Consider the following 20,606-nt stretch of genomic DNA (forward strand, 5'->3'; position numbering starts at 1 on the left):
TACTAAAGCTATATATTGTCTATTCATCTACCCCAGCCCAGACCCAAGAGACAGAGAGAGACTCACTGTTTTACGGCCAATTGTCCTTTTGTGAATCTCACTAAAATCCCAGCGTCAAAATTAAAAGCATTAAGAAATTAGATCATGTTTTTTTTGCATTGCGTCATTACCTTCTTGACAATTACACACATTCATCTCCTAAACTCTCATTACCGTAACACATTTGGACATTTTGTCATTCCTATTATTCTACAAGATGCTGATTCTTATTAGATTCTCATTACTGTCATTTTCTTTTGTGTATTACAGTTTAAATACTGTAATTTATTTATTTTTTAACATTTAAATCAGCATAAAACAGTACAAAATGCACCATATATTTAATACTACACAATAATAATAATAAAAAATAACATTAAGGTAACGACAATAACATATTTGAAATTGATTTATTTTTAGCATTTCATAAATGATAGTTTGTTAAATTTAATTTGACGTAATGGTAATAAAGAGAGGTATTTTTCTGTATTATGGTAATGAGAAATGAATATTTTTAGGATTACGGTAATGAGGTTTTAGGAAAAGAGCTAATATGTCATGAAAAGGAAAGCACATATGCATTCAATGTTAATATTCAGGGATAATGTAGTCAACCAATCATTATGGCAAAACGTTAATTATTTTGATGTAACTGGATGACCATATATTCTTATGACTACTTAGACAAAAAAACTCAAGGGAATTAATTATTTGAGGTTGTTTGCATGAATTATTTAACCATTTTGTGACATAATTAGTGTGGGTTTGTGTACTCTATATATAAATACATGTGTGTGTATACACATGCATACATACGTAAACACACACACACAGACAGATAGATAATGCATGTTTGTTAACTTGCATAAATTTGGATATTAGCATGAATAAATAATGAGTATGTGTGTCTGAAGCTAGTACTGTAACTTACAGCTCTAAGAGATGAACAGAAAGAAAAGACACTGCTTGTGTACAGCACATCTCCATGGTAACAGAGATGGGCAGCAATTCCTTGTGTGCTTCCATAGTTACATGCCACATATAAAGAAAAACAACCGTTTCTCTGTGTAACGCACACACACACACACACACACACACACAAAGCAGCACTGGCTGCTTAAAAGACTCACTTTAGCAGTTGAGTTATAAATCAATTTTCTTTATTCAAATCAGCGGTCTGGCAGTACGCTACAGACAAAACAAAAACCAAAAAGCAGAAAATAAACAAACAAACAAACAAATTGACTACAATAGCCAAACTTGGCACTGGAAGAATGCGTGAGTGAAATCAATGGAGTCGATATATAGTTTGTTCCATGTGCGAGTGTGTACAAACATCACTGATCCAGCTTCCAAACGGCTGTCACGAGTACAAACACTAACATTATTAGCATCATTAACAATACCATCATTATTGTCATTCATATTACAAACAGGCAGTAAACCATTACATCACGGGTGCCTACGGTCTGGGAATGAAGCGCCTGACCTAGAAACACCCGTCGGGCATCAGCGAGGCCCTTCGTTCCCAGACTGCTAGATGCAACTCGACTAGGTCATGAAAATGACCCAAAAACCAACAGCAAAGAAAAAACATGAACGCAAAACCATAATAAAAAAGTAGCAAAGTGAACAATCGTGAGACTGCGACTCGTTAGAACACTAAATAAATGAGCTGATGAAAAGGATGCAGGGTTATTGCAATGGAATGAGCGAGCGACGCGCTAAGTGAAGCCGCATGGATGGATGATGCACATGTGTGACATGCATGAGCAACGACTAAATGCACGGCCGAGTCTCTGTGTGAATCTCACAAAAACACAATTACATTTGATCATCCTCTCTGAGTAAGCTTTTTGCATCGTGACATTACTTTCGTAACAAATTAAACACTTTCATCTTCAATATTCTCATTACCACAACACACCGGGACATTTTACTTCTTATTATCCTACAGGACGGTAAATCTAATTGTATTCTCATTACTGTGGTTTATAGTGTATTACAGTACAAATACTCTATTTCAATTATTGTTCAATTTAAATCTGCATAAAAGACAGTACAACAAAACCTAATGTCTACTACACAATTTTAAAAAGCATTACGTTAATGACAAAACCTTTTTTTTTTTCACATTTCAGTGATGAAAAGGTTTCTTTTTTGCATTATGGAAATAAAAATGAGGGATTTTTCTGCATTATGATAATGCGAATGATTTTTTTAGCATGACGGTAATGAGAATTTAGAAACAGTGCTAAAATGTCATGAAAATAATGTTACAACAAAGAAAACTTGTTACCTTCTTTTGATTTTGGAGTGAAATGTGACATTTCAGCTAGATGCAGAAACGATGTTTAGTGTCGATTGTACACTAAACATGCAGCAGAACGTTATCACTTCCCTTTCAAATGCAGCCTGATATTCATTCTATTTTTTTTTACGAAGGTCCCTTAAACTGATCCTGGAACTGCAAGCGGAATGACATGAACACAGAGTCTATACTAGACTTCCAAATAACAATTTTCACAACTAAAATGAGACTCTGCTGATCACGAGTGCATTCAAAGCATCCTCAGTGACATTATTAGTCAAAAACAAGCTCTTCAGATGATCTGTTAAATGCTATTTGGGGAAGTTGGTCCCGGTCGCTACTGCATTTTTTTCTCTCTCTATTTTCAGGGCATCCAATAATGGAGAGCACAGACGCTGAGATTAAAGACAGAGAAAGACAGGACGTTAAAGAAAGTAGACGTTTCAGCAAAAGCAATCTGCCTTTAGAAGTACGTCTTTGTGTTTGATACTATTGGCCACAATTATATTCTTCATTTTTTTTTTTTTAGCAAATTGGCTGCAGCGATTTTTATCCTTATTACAAAAACAAGATTTTTTTTTTCTTAAAAATACATATTTTTATTGTTTTGTCCCTCTACTTACACAACATCCTCCTGTTTTTCTTACTCTCTTTTTTAGGGTCAATGTGAAGTCATAAGATGGACAGGACTCAAAGCAAACAGGTGAAACATGAGGGATCGTTTGAGGATTAATTTTGGCAGCATAAACGAGTCGATTCATGAACGAATCACTCGATTTCATTCAATTTTTGTCTCGTGCTGTGCAGCGGTGATATGAATCTTTACATTTGGAATGTCGTACAAACATTAAGCACTTTTTTTTTTGGATTGCAAAGAAGTTCAAGTATTTGAATACCATTGTTCTCAAGTATATCCTCATTAACTGAAGAAAACCTCTGTGTGTTTACGCTGCCAAAATGCCACCCTGTGAGTGTGAGTGCGATGTTGTGTGTGATGGTGTGTGTGTGTGTGTGTGTGTGAGTGATTTATCTAACGGTGACGCCCAGTTTCTCCAGAACACGTGTGCCTTTCTCCTGGTACTCCTCTCTGGTCATCCAGAAGTTGTCTTTGTCCTTCATGATGTCGGCTAGCACTGCACCGCCCAAAAACACCATGTGTTTACGGCGTGGAGGATCCTCGATGCGGATCTTAAATTTCTACAAAAGCAGAAGCGAAGACGCATTCAGTAAAACAGCAATTTTACTTAATTTTTTTAATACATTTTAGTTTCAGTTATTGTTTATTTTAAGTATCAAAGCTTTTTCATTTAGTTTTTAGCAACTATAATAACCCTGTAAATTGGAAATCCAACAAACTGCTCTAGATTTGTATAATTTGGAGGCAAAAGCGCTCCAGTAGGAATTCATCCATTTCAATATAGCTAACATTTGATTACATATTATTGTAGGTCTGTCTAGTTATCAGTTTAGTGCATATGCAATCATCACAGTGACCTTTTACATGGTTAGAAAAAAACTGCCCCAAGAAAGAAAAAATAAAAATCCTATTTCAGAGGAAGTTCCTCTTAATAAAGGAAGTTAATTTTTGACCTAACAGTCCATAGATAATCTCAAATACTGCTGAAGAAATTGCAACATTGCTAACTACTCAGTTAGAGGTGAATATCACCACCTAGTGATCAAAACCTACATCCTAGAGACGGTCTAAGTCTGTATTTCAGGTTAGTTGTGGTTAAAGAAGTGTTATTGGTACCGAGAGCTTGTCGACGTCTCCCTTCAGCACTCTCTCCAGGTAGAGCTGCTTGAGCTCCCGCTCCAGACGCGACGGCAGACCAGGATACATCGTGGAACCGCCCGACAATACAATGTGTTTGTAAAACTCAGCCCTGACAGAGACAAACATGTGTGTGAATATCACATAAAAATATATATGATATAATGATAATATTATAGTAATAAAATATTATCAACATGTCCAGTATTTCAAAGATTTAAACAAGTTATTTTATTTTTTTAAAATATTACATGATGTTTTGTAAAACGCAGTCAGAGACAAACAATAGATAAAAAATATTTTTTTAACAATTTGACCACTGTGTGTGTGTGTATATACATATACACACACACACACACACATACACATATATATATATATACATATATAAACAAATAAAGTCGGAACTATAAATGCATAATAATATGCATTACATACTACAACATACTCTGCTATATTAGTATTGAATGTGCAATAGGAATATTTAAACTGACCTGGTATCGATGTCGGCTGCCTGGATGGTGTTGAAGAGCAGTTCAGCCACACCCACTCCCTCCACGTTAATGAGGTGAGGCTGGAACAGAGCCTCCGGAGCCTCGAACCGCTCGCCGCCCACTTTAATCACCCTACCGTCCGGCAGCTACAAACCCAGAGAGAAAGAGTGTGAATGAATGCTCCCATTGTAAACACTGCTGACGCTCTCAAAGAGTTCAATTTACACAACACTCTGCTGCCCTCTGGTGGCAAGAACAAGTCTGCTGTCTGGAGGCTTATTGGGGGTTCCAGTCTAGCTCTTAAAAAGTTTATGATAGCTTTAAATGCTCATTAGGTATGGGAACAGAGCTTATGGGTTAATAAATCTCCATCGAGCTGAACTCACTGTGTAGGACTCCACCAGCACGGTGGTCTCCAGTGCGAGCTTCTGCTCCTGCTCGATGTTATAGCCCACGTAACACAGCTTCTCCTTCATCATCCTCACCGTCTCGAAGTCCGCTGAGTGGTTGAAGGCGTAACCTCTCAACAACAACAGCTGGAGAGAGACGGTGAGCGTTACGATTCAGTCTGAACATTTGTCCGTGGAAACTACAAATCTAAAACAATTCTTTTCTTTGAAATAAAGCTGTAATAAATTTAAAATATTAGATGAAAAACTTAAACTACATGAAAATTAGAAGTGTTGCATTGACAGCTAACTGAAATAAGCTTATAAAACAAACTGAAATAAACTAAAACTGAATTTTAAATAAACTATATAGAAATAAACTAAGAGAAATAATAAAAGCACAAAATTGTTCAATTTAAAAATTTTATTTAAAATTAGTGCCGTTGCAAGCATTTTGAGAGGTGTTTTGACAATTCAGAGCCACCGTACAAGCGAACGGCGATTGTAAAGTTGATCCACTTCGTCTCGCAGCACAAAGCACTGTATATAGATCCTTGCACACGGAGTTCACAGAAATTAGTGGCTCTAGTATCACTAGCAAAGCATCAAACTGAGCCACTGACATCCTGAAGTAAACTTTGTATCGCCCGGGATAATCCCGCCGCTCCTTTAAGGAGGGGAAACTCTCCTTCCTCTCTATATCTCAGGATTGGATGGACCCAATATTTCCTTTCTTCTTTCTCTTTTTAAGAAGCGAGAAGAACAAAATAATCCTCACAGCTTAAAGACTCTATTTAGTACTGTTTTGCTAATTTTTTCGCAACGGATTAATTAATACGCATCAGACTCAGTGTGCATAACTAATTTTTAGGATGACAAATACGAAAAAACACTTATGAGAATTTCGGACTTTGTGCAAGGGCCTTAACGCTTGCACGCTCTATTCGTTTTCTAACTGCTTGTTGCTAAATGACTAAATGTAAATGTACACATTAATATTGCATTAGAAATCCACAGTTGGACTGAAGCAATTCAGATTGACGAAAATATGTGCATGTAATCAGTCTGAGACAGAGTATCTACAGGACTGTACCTTGATGAGGTAGCGTGTAATGTCTCGTCCGGCGATGTCCAGACGACGCGTGAGATGAGGAAGAGAAAAACCTTCATACACTGGACAGATATGAGTGACACCGTCGCCAGAGTCCACCACCACACCCGTCAGCAGACCTGCAAACAAACATCAACTTACAATTTTATTATATTTATTTTATATATATGATATTTTATATTTATTTATTTTCCCATCATTAAAAGTTTCATTACCTTGAGCGTACAGAGTGAGCACGGCCTGGATGGCGATATAAACGCCTGAGAACTGATAGGTCTCAAACATCACCTACAGGGAGACAAGAGGGTCAAAAATCACAAACCTCACTGAGATTCCTCACTGATGTTATTCAACAAACGGGCGCTCAAACCTCGATGATCTTCTCTCGGTTCTTGGTGGGGTTCATGGGCGGCTCTGTGAGCAGGATCTTGCAGTTTCGTGAGTCGATGTTGAGCTTCTCGGGGCCGAAAGTGTAGTCCCACAGGTGCTTCATATCGTCCCAGTTCCTCACGATCCCGTTCTCCATCGGGTAGTTCACCTCCAGCATGGAGCGCAGCTCGCTCGCCTCGTCGCCCACCATCAGGTCCTACAGGTCACACAGGAGAGGTCAAAGGTCAGAGCACTCAATGCTAACTTTCATTTCGAGCTGAACGGAAGCTGTCCAGCTTGACAGAGAAATTAAATGTGTTGAATGAAGCTGGAAGCAACTGGGGAAAAAATATTCACTGAATTAGATTTTCAAAATAAAAGTCAATGTTTTTTATGAAATACACTTTGCACACTGATGAGTTTACTAATGAATCTGACAGCAAAAAAAAACATTAAAACACTTCAATAAAGTCATTGAAAAGGAGTAAACAGGCCACACCATCTGTAACTAGAGAGAAAGTTGTTGACTGAAAACACAACCAGGGTTCCCATCAGTGTTGTAAATGTAAACTAAAATTGTAAATTGAAATAAAGCTGAAATAAAACAAAAAGATAGATATTAGAAGAAAAACCTGAGAAACTTACATGAAAATCACAAATCTTACATTGGCAACTGAAATTTCCGTACTAAAATTACTTAAACTGAAATAAAATAAAATATTACAAAAGCAACCTAATAGAAAAAAAAACTAACAGAAATGACAAAAGCACAAAGTTACTAAAACTTAATCTAAAATTAAAATAAAAACTTAAATTATAAAATTAATTCAAAATATTCATAATACTATACATTCTTTAAAAAAATAATACTAAAACATCACTGGCTCCTATATACAGTATTTTTAATCATAATTAAATATTATTATAGACATTCTCTTTTCAGGTGTTAAAAACACACTTTTAATCTGACATTTCTATTTGGACAGCACACTCATGCCATTCTGTACAGACCAATGCATTCTGGGTAATGTCAAACACTGACACATACAAGCAAGATCATTTCATCAGGGTTAGTGAGAGAACAAGATTTATGATTAGTTTGAACATTAATACATACATTAATAATCATGTCAAACTGCTACCAGCTCTGCATCTCCTGAGAGGGTTTGGAGAGAGAATCGCTACAGGTTAGACTCACAACCACACACACACACACACACACACACACACACACACACACACACACACACACACACACGGGGACTCTCCATAGGCGTAATGGTTTTTATACTGAACAAACTGTGTGTGCTATTGCCCTACACCAACCCTACACCTAAACTTAGCCCTCACAGGAGACTTTGTGCAGTTTTAGATTTTCAAAAAAACACCATTTAGTATGTTTTTAAGCCTTTTGAATTACGGGGACATAGGCAGTGTCCTCATAAACCACCTTCATATTGTAATACCTCTGTCATACCCATGTCATTATACAAATTTGTGTCCTCATAAACCACATAAACATGCACACACACACACACACTTACCATCCTCCTATAATCCTACAGCACCTCAATACAGTAACAGAGGAGAGAAAGAAATACAGAGAGAACAGGTGATGAGCAATGAGAGTGAAAACTGATGCATGATCAGCAATGTTAGCGCACTGATCCTTGAAGTAAAGGACCAAACTTGTCCTTCATACAAAAGTCCTATGTATAAAAAAACAAAAAAACAATGTAAAACTAAAGAAAATCAGTATATATATATTTTTTTATATTTCTTAGTACTTGATCGGTTGGTTCTGTCAACACTGTCAGTAACTATCAAGGTTTTTGTTCATGTTTAAGAAAGTATTTTATTCTGTGCTCAATTTATCGTGTTAATATATTAAAAAATATCAGCTGTACTACATGATATGATGTCTTATTTGCCTAAGAACAGAACATCTTTCAGAAAACAAAGTGTACTGTTTACACAACATTTAGTAAATATCCATTTTCCATCCAAAACTTGGTTTCATTAGCTGAAAGACCTTTGTCTACAAATATATCTATTTCTAATTAATGTAATATTTAAAAAAATGTGTTTATGGTTAAAAAGAAAACAGTTCAGGATCAACACTACACTCAGGTGACATGGCTAAAACAATCTCCTAATATTTGTTTCAGTCTTTTGACAATAATAAATATCTCAATATTTCTGTTTTTCTTCTGAAATAACACGAAAATGTATATTTCAATCCGAGCAACCTGTAAACCTTCTCATAGCAGCTCCACCCGCAGTGACTCGAATCTGCAGGAAGTTCAAGTCAAGCAGGAAGTTACTCAAGTTGCTGTTTATGTCCCGTTACCAAATATGACCATTCATAGTGTTTCTTTGAATTCCTTAAAATGACAATTTACAACCCCTACTGAGCGACCTACATAGGTAGCATGTCAAAGCATCATTATAATGTAGGTTCCAAACTGTTTCACAATGTCATTTCATCCAAATCCTTCATGGCTAAAATACAAAAATGCATTGCGACAAACAACAATGGACAAAACAATTATGATTATGAACACTTTTAATTCATTTAATAGCAAAAAAGTGTAAATAAAAAGTTTAGTTTCTTGTGAGGGTTGCATTTCAACACAGACGCAGCTTTAGGAGACTGCTGTAGGGTGTATACAGGTGTATGATTGGGACAGAGCCCAAGTCATGGTTTAGTGAGGAAACTTTACCTTGATCTCGATGTTTCCCACTTTGGCTGTGGAGCGGATGATCGGTCTCCCCACCAGTGCCGGGAAAATGTGCTCTGGGAAATTAGAGCCGGCATATCCACACTTCACAAACTGAATGACAGACAGACAGAGAGTTAGGAACAAAAAAAAAAAATGTTGCTTTGACAACTAACAGAAATAAATATGTTGAAGTGCTAAAATGACTAAAACTGAAATACAAATATAAATAAAAAAATGACAAAACGCATAATCTTAGTGAAACTCAAACTAAAATTAAAAATAAATGAAAACTGAAAATATAAAAGCTCAAAATATTACGACAGAAAGATTGAACACTAGTTATTAAAAACATGACCAGCCAGAATGAAATAAGAAATGTTGCCTTGCAACTAACAGAAATAAATATGACATTAAAAGTACTTAAGTTACTAAAACGGAAAAGACAGAAAGTTAGATCACTAGCTATATAACTAAAAGAAAGAAAGAAAAAGATCAAGATGCTTCTGGAAATTTAAAAGCAAGGGCCCAAGATAAGTGTGCACTTCATGCGTTTCACCTGTTGTCATGCATAACATTATATATATATATATATTTTTATTATTATATATTTCATATAAAACGCCACACGGCAGAATAAATGCACTGATATATCTCAATACATCTACTCTAATGTTCAGTTTAAAATAAACATGATTTTTTGTGTATTTTTGAAGGTAATTTGAATAATATAAATAAGTGTGTACACTTAATGAGGAATATAAACACGTATTATGACAATGATCAGTTCCCATAGTGTTCTAGACATCTTTCACAGTTTTTCTGAACATGTATTATGCTAATACCATGGTATTGTGGGATATGTACCACAACATCCTTTAAAGTTCCTTGCTGTAGCATTTCATTAGCTTTTATCAGCAGACAGAGAGAGAAGATGAAGGAATGTGTTCCTATGGTTGTATGTCACTTCCTCTCTCGGCCAGATGTGACACTACAAACTCGGAAGTGAGTTTGAGATCATCTGAACCTTTGCTTTTACTGACAGAAAAACACATGCTTCATTGATAAAAATGTGCGTAAACATCTAATTATATTAATAATGCATGCTCATTCTGCGACCTCGTTAAAATATCAATGAAAATGTTTAAATGTCGATACAAATACACATATAACGCTTCCATTTAAACCCATTTATAATCAGTCCCGATCTATGATTTCCGTGCATCCGACCAGAGTTTTTTCCACATCACGGGTCGTGTGTAAATCACAGATAATCAGGGTAAAATAAAGGGCTATCAGAAGATCACTTCCTGTTCCGCTGCATCTTTCTCCTGCAAGCCGTCATTAAATCCCACACAGCCGAGAAATAAAGCATCAGCCAGACCGGAGCGAGCCGTATGAGCTCCGCAGTCACACTCACCCCGGTCCCGTTGTCACACACCACCACTTTCCTGCCTTGACTGTCCATGTTTCTCCAGACTCGGTGAATCCGCCCTGATCTCAGCTCCTGCTGTCTTCGGCCAGGCGGAAGTCAGCGCCCTGCCCTTCACACCTCTTCAAAATAAAAGCCCGCCACGACGCTTCAAAACTAAAGACATGCACAAAACATAAGCTCCATTTACTAAAACACCTACTTTCAATGGATAGTGATTTTCAGCTGGTATTATTTCAGGACGGAGAATCTTATACAAAAGTGAACAAACTGTTCTTAAAAATCTTTAGCATTGTGAGAGACTACTTGCAAAAGACTTTTTTAGAGCTTGAAAGTATTTTTCAGTGCAATGACAGTTCAGGTAAAAAATAAATAAATAAATTACATATATGTGACCCTGGACCACAAAACCAGTCATAAGGGTAATTTTTTCAAAGCTTTGCATTGATGTATGGTTTGTTAGGATAGGATACAACAACTTGAAAATCTGGAATCTGAGGGAGCAAAAAATCAAAATATTGAGAAAATCGTTGTCCAAATTAAGTTCTTAGCAAAGCATATCACTAATCAAAAATTCATATTCCCAAAACACCTGATGTACTTGTTACATTGTTAGAAGAATGGCATCTACGCTAATATTAGTCTGTTTCTTTCTTATTCCGAGGTCACCGTAGCCACCCAGATCTAGACTGTATCCAGATCAGATGGTGGATCAGCACCTAGAGATGACCTCTACAGCCAAGACACCTAGATGAGCCCCAGAGACTGATCCCCAGTGAAGACCCTGTCTCCAAGACGGCCATCGGGACAAGGCCACAGGAACCAGATGAGTCCTTTGCACAATCTGACTCTGCTTTAGCCTAGATTTAAACTGCTGATTTTGTCTGGCCAGAGGAGAATGACACTATTTCGACAAACTATTTCCCCATCTAAATACTGTAAAGCTGATATAATGCCACCCGGCTTTATATCAAGCCGATGTAAAGCTGCTTTGTCACAATTTGCATTGCTAAAAGCGCTATACAAATACAATTTTTTGGCATAAAAGAAAAATCTATCATTTTGACCCATACAATGTATTGTTGGCTATTGCTACAAATATACCCCAGCGACTTATGACTGGTTTTGTGGTCCAGGGTTACATATATCTCACATAATTTCATCATATCTTTGTAAAAAAACAACAACAAAAAAACCCTCAAAAGCAAACAGGACAGTAGCATTCCTGTTCAATGGTACCAAGATGCACTCAAATACGTCAGGTCAAAAACTGTTGTTTTAAAAATACTTAGTTATTTTAATGTCATATACTCAGGGAGGACAATTGGGGCATTATAACCAATTTACTTGTTTCTTACATTTAATTGATCATTTCCATTTTCCTATTCCGAAAAAAAAAAAAAAGTCCACAATAAACAAAAGTCCACATAATCTCTTATGGTCCCATGTCCAGGAAAGAGTCCAAAACGTAAAAGACAAAAGATACACAATGAAAAATCTACAATTATTCAAAAAAACGATTGTTCAAACAGTGACAGCAGTTCAGCTTTATCCAGTGCATCTTCAGAACGATGATCAAAAATACAAGTTGTAAAAAATAAAATTAACAGCTTAAATAAGATTGAACAGTAACAGCTAATTTTGTTGACCTGAACAAGCAACAGCAAATCGGACATCAAATATTTAGACAGCTTCCAGCATCAGACTCAATGCCGCACAACTTCTGGAGCTCGAGGAGGTACTACGGCTGTGATTCCCCATAAAAATATACAATTAAATAAGAGAAAGCTGTAAACTGGTAACAAATGAAGCACAATGATTTAAAACAAGAACGCACCCAGATCAAGCACACAAGCTGAGAGAGTTACAATTTACACAACTTAGAAAACCAACCATTTCATACAACAACAAGGTTTACTCATGGTCATAATTACCCACAATCCCTCCAGCTCTGTTTTTTTAGAGCACCTCTGTACCTTCTTAAAGACACAACAACAGGATCATGTGTTCAGTGTATGAGACAAAATGTTAGTGTGTATGCGCTTATATACACCTTAAAGAAATACTTCAACCAAAAACTTAAAACTGATTCACTCTCAGATTTGGAGAAATTTAACTTTATATAGTTTGCTCACCAATGGATCCTCTGCAGTGAATGGGTGCCGTCAGAATGAGAGTCCGAACAGCTGATAAAAACATCACAATAATCCACACCACTCCAGTCCATCAATTAACATCTTGTGAAGCGAAAAGCTGCATGACGAGGCAGATTTTTCACTGGAGTATGCAAAAAATTATGGATTATGGGCCCAAATTTTGGCCAGAAGCAACAGCCTAAACTTAAAATACCTTACTAATGGATTTGTTTCTTACAAACACACAGCTTTTTGCTTCACAATACATTAATTGATGGGCGGGAGTGCTGTGGATTATTGTGATGTTTTTATCAGCTGTTTGGACTCTCATGCTGATGGCACCCATTCACTGCAGAGGATCCACTGGTGAACAAGCGATGCTAAATTTCTCCAAATCTGTTCAAATGAAGAAACAAACTAATCTACATCTTGGATGGCCTGGGGCAAATTTTCATTTTTGGGCAAGCGATTCCTTTAATGTGGATGAATCAGCTGAAAAGAAAATGCAATTACAGAAAATGCTTCTCATCCATTCATGAACAAATGTCACATTGATGGAGAAGTTTACCAAAGAAATCCCAAAATTATATTATGCATTAAGAAATTATTCCATTTTCATATTGATAATCCAGCATGGTAACACTTTATTTTAAGGTGTCCATAATACAGAGTAATTACCTAGTTAAGTACTTAGTAGTAGCCGTTGTCATCTTACATGCAATAAAATGTACTTACCATGTAAATAAGTTATGGAACAGCCTGTAATTACAGTTTGCAATTATATAGATGTAATAGGCAGCTACTGTTACACATATGTAACATGCCGAGTCTGTTACTCAGCAACTTGTGTAACCAAACGATTGTTACATGTGTTGCAGACATTAAACCACGCAATTACAAATGCAAGTACGCAGACATAAGATACTTAAAATAAAGTGTATCAAGATTGTACTTAAGTGTACTAGTAGCGGTGTAACAGACTCGGTTTGTTACTTATGTGTAACAGTAGCTGCTTATTACATCTACATAATTACAAACTGTAATTACAGGCTGTTCCATAACTTATTCACATGATAAGTACATTTTGTTTCATGCAAGTACAACGACTACTACTAAGTACTTAATTAGGTAATTACTCTGTATTATGACATGTTAAAATAAAGTGTTACCTGAAGAATATTTCCTCTCAAAATTCTCATTAGTGTAATGCAAAAACATGCTCATACTATAATGCAGTAATAAAATCAACAATTTTTCAATTAAAAATTAGATCAATAAAAGGCAGTGCAAAAACACTTCAAATAATATAGATTTTTCACATTACAGTATGGAGAACAAAGGTTTTTTGGCATTATGTTAATGATAAATTGGAGGAAAATGTGCTTAACTGTCAAGAAAATCACAACATAATTCTAAAAATATGCAACGTTTTCTATAGGCAAAACATAATTTCTTAGTTTTCCTTTGGTTTTGGGGTGAAATATGACTCGGACAGGTTTTCGTGAGAATCTCAGTGCCAGGTTTGCTTTATATTCTGCAGTGCACAGATGTGAGGAACTGCAGTTTTATGAAATTGGGTGCAGAATCACTGGTGTGGGGTCTGTGTTACATGCGATACGCTCCTCACAGGAGCACAAACTCATCTGTGCTTCCTCTTTTATTGTTCCTGCTCATTCTGTTGCATGAGAAAATGTTTGCAGGAGCATCCATGGACCCCCCGCTCTGCCCCTCCAGTCCATAGTTCGGTCCACTGCCCTCTACAAATGTAAAGATGGGATACTTCTCTTTAGAGGATGACAAAGCCTGAAAAAGAACAAAATAATTATATCCATATTTTAAAAAAATATATAATAGTATTTATTTCAGCTTCTTCATATTTATGCATTCATTCTGAAATGGCTTAACTAATTTAATTAATTAGAGGATATTTATTTATCATAAATTAAAATTGCACCATTAATTTGCTAATTGTATATTCAGTGAAACATTTCAAATTTTTTATTCCAAGAAACATATCTTATTGATTGAAACAAGACACTCACTTCACTGACCGCTGAGCACAAAGACTCAAAGTCGCTCTTAGTCTGTGCGTAGAACCCAATGGTGCAGCTGGGATCCATACGACTAAAGTTCATCTTCCTGGGCGAGTTACAGTGAAAAGACTACGAGAGAAAAGACCAATGCAGATTCAGTTCCTCACACATGGTCAAAACTTCAAAATGAAAAGATCTTCTGATGCAAATGTAATGTTGCTTTCCATCTCACCTCCAGAGAGAAGTTGCCTTGGGTGACATCCACCACTGGCTGACAGTAGTGTGGGTCTAGATACAATAGCTGCTCGTCTGGAAGACAGAGAGCTGCCAATAAGAGAGCAGACAGGAACGCAGTAACCAATCAAAACATAGTTCTTATTAGACACGTACCTTGAAAGCCAATAAAAAACAGGGAATGCTTGGGTTTTCCTCCAATAATTCCTATACAGCATTTTAACCTGAGAATGTTCTAGGAAAAGAGAGGTTAGTATAAATAAAATATAAATGTAAAATATTATATGTACTTATATATATATATATATATATATATATATATATATGTGTGTGTGTGTGTGTGTGTGTCTCATCATGAATTTTGTGATGACTAATTTTCACAAAAATAATTGTGATTCACAATTTAACATTTTGATCATGCCAATTACAATGTAAAGCCTAATACATTACTTTTAGATTTATTTTACTTGTAATCATATAGTAAAATAGGGCCATATGATTTACTTTATTGCTGTGAAATATATTTTTTTATAATATAATACAATATATTATATAAATGTTGTTTAATTTTTACATAAATGTGTCATTCTGAGTGACGATGAAACATTTTTCACCCATATTTTGACATTTTATGTTCACAAAAGTTTTCGAACCATTAAAGTAGACCTCTACTTGTATATAATATGCTTTTTATGTATATAAAATCAATTTTGTAAATTTATTTTTATGCAGACACCAAAATGGGTGTCCAATATATAACAATGTTATTATTGCAATATTAATAAAAATATATAAAATAATATAATATCTGTTTTGGCCAGTTTACAAAGTGATTTATATATTTCAATTCTGTTTTTCCCCCACACAGGTGTTAGTGTATTTGTATTTGTATTTGTACCTTAACACACTCAATGTAGGAGGGGTTTAGCGATTCTCCTCCCAGCCGTACTGGCACTAGAATGATGACTGACTTCCAGCTGTCAGACAGCTCTTGTGTTAGCGGCGACTCACACAACCTTATGACATCTCCTTTATACACTGCAGCACACACAGAAGCAGATGCATGAGCTAAACATCATTTACAAACATGTACAGGAAACAGTTTCACTAACAGTTTTTTTTCAAACGATGGCATGATGCACCACCCACAAGACTGAACATGAAGCCTCACCCGTGCAGTCCTGTGCCACGTATACAGCCAGGTTGTGAAACTCAGCGGTTCTAGCCACTGCATTTCTGGTAGAGGAAAAGACATTAAATCACAAAAGTTCAGTTAAAAAAAAAGAAGCTTTTCAATCTAAATATGATAAGTTTCATTTGCTCTCCTTTAACCTCAGCATATGTGCCACTACGGACGGACCGTACCAGTCCCCCGCTCTCTTCCCCGACTCCTTTCCCAGCTCTACCAGCTGGTGGACGCCAAAGGGAGCTGAGGGATGGTCACCAAACCAGGACACCACCTTTCGGTGCAAAGCCTCCAGCTGAGGCTCATGGCTGGCTGCAGGACATCGGGGCGGGGTCCGCCTGTGACCCTCACTGCTGCCAGAGCTCGGGTCTCTCTGGGAAATGGGGCTGGTCCAGGAAGAACTGAAGGACGGAAGAGACATGCCAGCTGGACGGGAGGGCGAGTGAGGCTTTAGCACCTCAAAATCAACATCTGTCAGCAGATGACAATCCGCCCACTTCCAGTCTGAGAAACAGAGAGCAGAAGACAGCATGAGTCTATAGAAGTGAAGCACACTACTGTGTAATAGTTTGGGGTCAGCGAACATTTTTTAAAGAAATAAATACTTCAATAGAATCAAAACATTAACTGTTTTCAACACTGATAATAATCAGAAATGTTTCTTGAGGATGATTTCTGAATGACCACAGAAGACTGTAATGATGCTGAAAATTCAGCGTTATATCGCAGGAATAAATTACATTATATAACACATTAAAAATAGTTATTTAATATTATTATATTTAACAATATTTTTTTACTGTATTTTTGAACAAATAAATGCAGTATAGGAGAGCATAAGAGACTTCTTTCAAAAACATTAAAAAAATCTTTGAAACGTTTGAATTTATATATATATGCCAATGGATTATATTACTTAACTAAGGGTTTCTGCAAGTTTTATTAAGACCAAGTAAAGAAACTTTAAGGAATAAAGTGAAGGAAACACATGTCGATATGTTCACTAAATGTAAATGTCTAGGGAGAAAGAAAATGAGTTGTATCAACACTTAAAAGTTAGCAACTTTTCAAAAATCCCAAATTTACTTGAGATGCAAAATGAAAAAAGTATTGTTTTCCAAAATAAAAATAGATAAAAATGAAGTGAGTTTATAATTAAACCAGAACAAATATCTGCCAATGGGCTCAGAAAAATCCACTTAGGTCAAAGCTTAATTCAAAATCCATTGACCTATATTTGTTATCTATAGTGTAAAATCAGTTAATTGTCTTAATTTATCAGAAAACAGGACTTCATATCTTTATTTTGCTACTCCAGTAAATGTATCTTGATTTAAGGATGCCTAGATATTTGTACTGGAAAACAAGACAAAAAAACTTTCTCCTCTGAACATTTTTAAGGCCCTAATTTGTGGAAAGGTTAATTAAGACTTTTTAAGACCCACAGAAACCTACCATTGTTTATTGTGACTATTTGTATTTAATAAAAGTAATTGGTTTTTCAGTAAGGATTTAGGTACAAATAAAGAAATGGGACAGTACATCAGACCTGGAGGCATGAGGTGCCGCAGTAACCCCTGCGCTAGCAGCATCTGTCCGCTGCGCAGCATGCAGCCCCAGCCGCAGTCTGTGGTCAGGCTGGATCCCTCCAGCTGAGGAAACTCCCTCCTGTAGGTCAGCCACAGGCACGACACGAACACCTGCCGGAAACGATCCACCTCATCTGGGAATGAGGTGTAAAAGAATACAACCTTCAACATTTGTGTATGATTTATTCTCTAGTTTAAAATGCAGAGATACAAAGTGAGGCATTCATAGGTTAAGTTGACTCAACCAATGGCGGCTCTCAGGCAGATCACATGACTCACCTTCACTATTGAACAGATAGGACTGACCCAGGAGGATCAGAGGGGAGGTCTTGTTGAAGGTAGTTTTAGATTTAACGGTCCAGCCTGGGAAAATTAATAGAGGAACTTACTAAGACACAGTCAGTGATATTTGTTGCGGTCATTTTTGAAAATGTGCTTCTTCATCTGACTTCAAAAATAGCCCGGGAAAAAAGGAACTAACTTTTTGTGTCATTTATTGTGTAAGTCATGCAAACCGTAACACATGCATGAAAACGAACCATATTTGACGTTGTTCCATGCGGACATGAACTTGGCTTTCAGGCGATCCACTTCATCGGGCTCTCCAGAGCCTTCTCTGAGGCCGTCAGGCACTGAGCCGTGGCCATTTTGGCGTCTGGACTGCGCTGAGGGCTTGTCCTCATGAGCATCGCCGCCCACTATGTACTGAACGGCACTGGGAGACACCGAGTTCATGGTTCAGGCTGAATACAGCAGCATTACAGAAGAACTTCAGCCTGAAACAGAGAGAGAGAAAGAGAAGACATGGTATGAGAATGTCCTTCATTTCTTGGTAAAACAGCTGTGCTATGACAACAAGCTGTGATTCTCAGAACTCAAACCCTTCCTTAGTCCAAAAAAAGCGAAGCTGCAAAAACACCCTCATTTACATAATTAATGATGCCTGTTCAGCATCACGGTGAAGTTTTATTGAGAAAACAGGTTAGATACTAGAGATGCTTAAAATGCTGCTACCATATTAGTTATTATTGGAGATTTTTTTAATTAATTGATATCAGTCGACAATGGATATTTAAAAACTGCATGTTGTGTTTACTTGTGTTATCTTTGATTAATATTTCAATTTGTTTGATGATCTGAAACATTAAAGTGTGACAAACATGCAAAAAAATCAGGAAGGGGGCCAACACTTTTTCACACCACTGTATATACACAAATTTACCATCATGAATATTCAAATCAAGCTTAATACCATAATAGAGTTACGGTACTTTCTGTAGAAGCATCAAAGAAGTCAGACAACTTGAATTACTCACGGTGATTATGTGACATTACAATACACAAGAAAATATTCCACCAGTGCGTTACGGAAACAAACAAGCTGTGTGTGAGAAACCAGCCTGTCACATGAGCCCTGACTGAGGACAGGTGTGGTGGCTGACGGCCACAAGAGTTCAAGCACACATTACAGTGAGAATATTCTGACTTTCCATTTCCTTATTATCTCAAGGAAGTTTGAGCTTACAGTCTAAAGAAGGGAAATGCTGAATAATGCAAAATTTCCACTTCATTCTTGTACACTTGACTGCTCGGGGAAAGTGGATACATGTGCATTTTAGACCATGTGACCACTGAGTGCTCAGCAGAAAAAGTGAACACTCAGGTCATCACAATGTACTACAACACTACATTTATACTAGATTAATAGTGTGAGAATTTCCTATTTGCACAAAATACTCATTTCATTTGTCAAAAAGTATTTCCCACAATGCAGCGTGCTCCTGTCACATCCTACTATGAACAACAATCGATTCTGACTGCCAAAATTTAAGACATTTTACACAAAATTAAAATTAAACATCTTTTATTTACAAAATAATAACGACTCCGCTCGCTCTAACTTCTTGAGGTCACGTGACATGCCATTAAGTAGGCTATATAATGTACATAGTAGTCTAGTACACTAGTATGTCATTTTGAACACAGCCTAAGAGGAAAACACTTTTTTGTGTGTGGCTAAATGCGAAATAATGTCATTGTAAATAAGTCATTCATGTCTGAACGGAGAAATCGCCTACTTTTAGTCATGATACAGCTTTTAATGCCCTAAAAATACCCAATTCACTGTGAATCGTTATAAGGCAGCCTGATTCTGTGGGTTGTGTGAAATATTTTAGTATGTAACGTTAGTATGAAAACAGATATCATGTTTCCAGACACTAGTGCACTTCAAAAGTCAGCTAGAGGCGTTACCTTCACGTTAGACCCGGCATATTTTCCTACTTCTCCTATTAACAGGATGTCCAGTGTCGAGCTGCCCTGGATGTCTGGCGAGGACGACCGCTGTGTGTCAAACCGAGCTCAGGCCTCCTCAGGCGCCTTCATCGTAGCGAGTATCGATTAAAGCTGTAGTCATGAGTTTCTGCGTCTTTACAATCTTGCGCGGCTCTCGAACTGTCACCTGAGACGAATAGTGTATAAAACAGCGAGAGATTAAACCTGTACGCAGCCACTTCCTGTTGTCATTGCGGATACACACCTTCGACCCGCCCACCGAGCGACGTGATTGGTCAGGCTCGACCGTTGCCGTTTGATGATTGGACGATCGACACGTACGAGAACTTGTAGTCAAGTATATATTTATTTAATTAATCAAATATGTAATACAAGATTAATATAAATGAAACAATAGTCTGAAAAGAAATTAGTGTGGTATTTATTTGGTTAAAAAAAAAAGTAATAAAAAGTAAAGAGTGTAAAGACCATCGACTTTTATTTTTTTCCTTTATA

General features: G+C 36.7%; 2 protein-coding genes across 3 annotated transcripts; both read right to left on the reverse strand.

Annotated features, from left to right (window-relative positions):
* Positions 1-1,177: 1,177 nt before the first annotated feature.
* LOC306874026 (actin-related protein 2-A) lies at positions 1,178-10,781 on the reverse strand. The gene is made up of 9 exons (XM_079423690.1): positions 10,628-10,781; positions 9,211-9,321; positions 6,489-6,704; positions 6,334-6,406; positions 6,101-6,237; positions 5,005-5,154; positions 4,619-4,764; positions 4,104-4,236; positions 1,178-3,547 (listed from the first exon to the last, which is right to left on the reverse strand). Exons 1-9 carry the CDS (start codon positions 10,673-10,675, stop codon positions 3,377-3,379), a joined length of 1,185 nt encoding a protein of 394 aa, XP_079279816.1. The 5' UTR covers positions 10,676-10,781; the 3' UTR covers positions 1,178-3,376.
* A 1,138-nt stretch (positions 10,782-11,919) lies between these two features.
* LOC306873390 (cysteine protease atg4da-like) lies at positions 11,920-20,364 on the reverse strand. 2 transcript variants are annotated; one of them, XR_013784488.1, is made up of 12 exons: positions 20,070-20,364; positions 18,356-18,592; positions 18,096-18,179; positions 17,777-17,950; positions 16,374-16,731; positions 16,213-16,277; positions 15,940-16,079; positions 15,198-15,276; positions 15,040-15,116; positions 14,817-14,936; positions 13,876-14,577; positions 11,920-13,811 (listed from the first exon to the last, which is right to left on the reverse strand). XR_013784488.1 is itself a non-coding variant. In XM_079422651.1 (11 exons), the coding sequence occupies exons 2-11, from the start codon at positions 18,549-18,551 to the stop codon at positions 14,398-14,400; spliced, it is 1,473 nt and encodes a 490-aa protein (XP_079278777.1). In that variant the 5' UTR covers positions 18,552-18,592; positions 20,070-20,364; the 3' UTR covers positions 12,790-14,397. The 2 variants fall into 2 exon arrangements, 1 of the variants encoding a protein (XP_079278777.1); XM_079422651.1 differs by having other exon boundaries at positions 12,790-14,577.
* Positions 20,365-20,606: the final 242 nt, after the last annotated feature.

The sequence above is a fragment of the Barbus barbus genome (assembly GCF_936440315.1).
Source record: "Barbus barbus genome assembly, chromosome: 8".
Taxonomy (NCBI): Eukaryota; Metazoa; Chordata; class Actinopteri; order Cypriniformes; family Cyprinidae; genus Barbus; species Barbus barbus.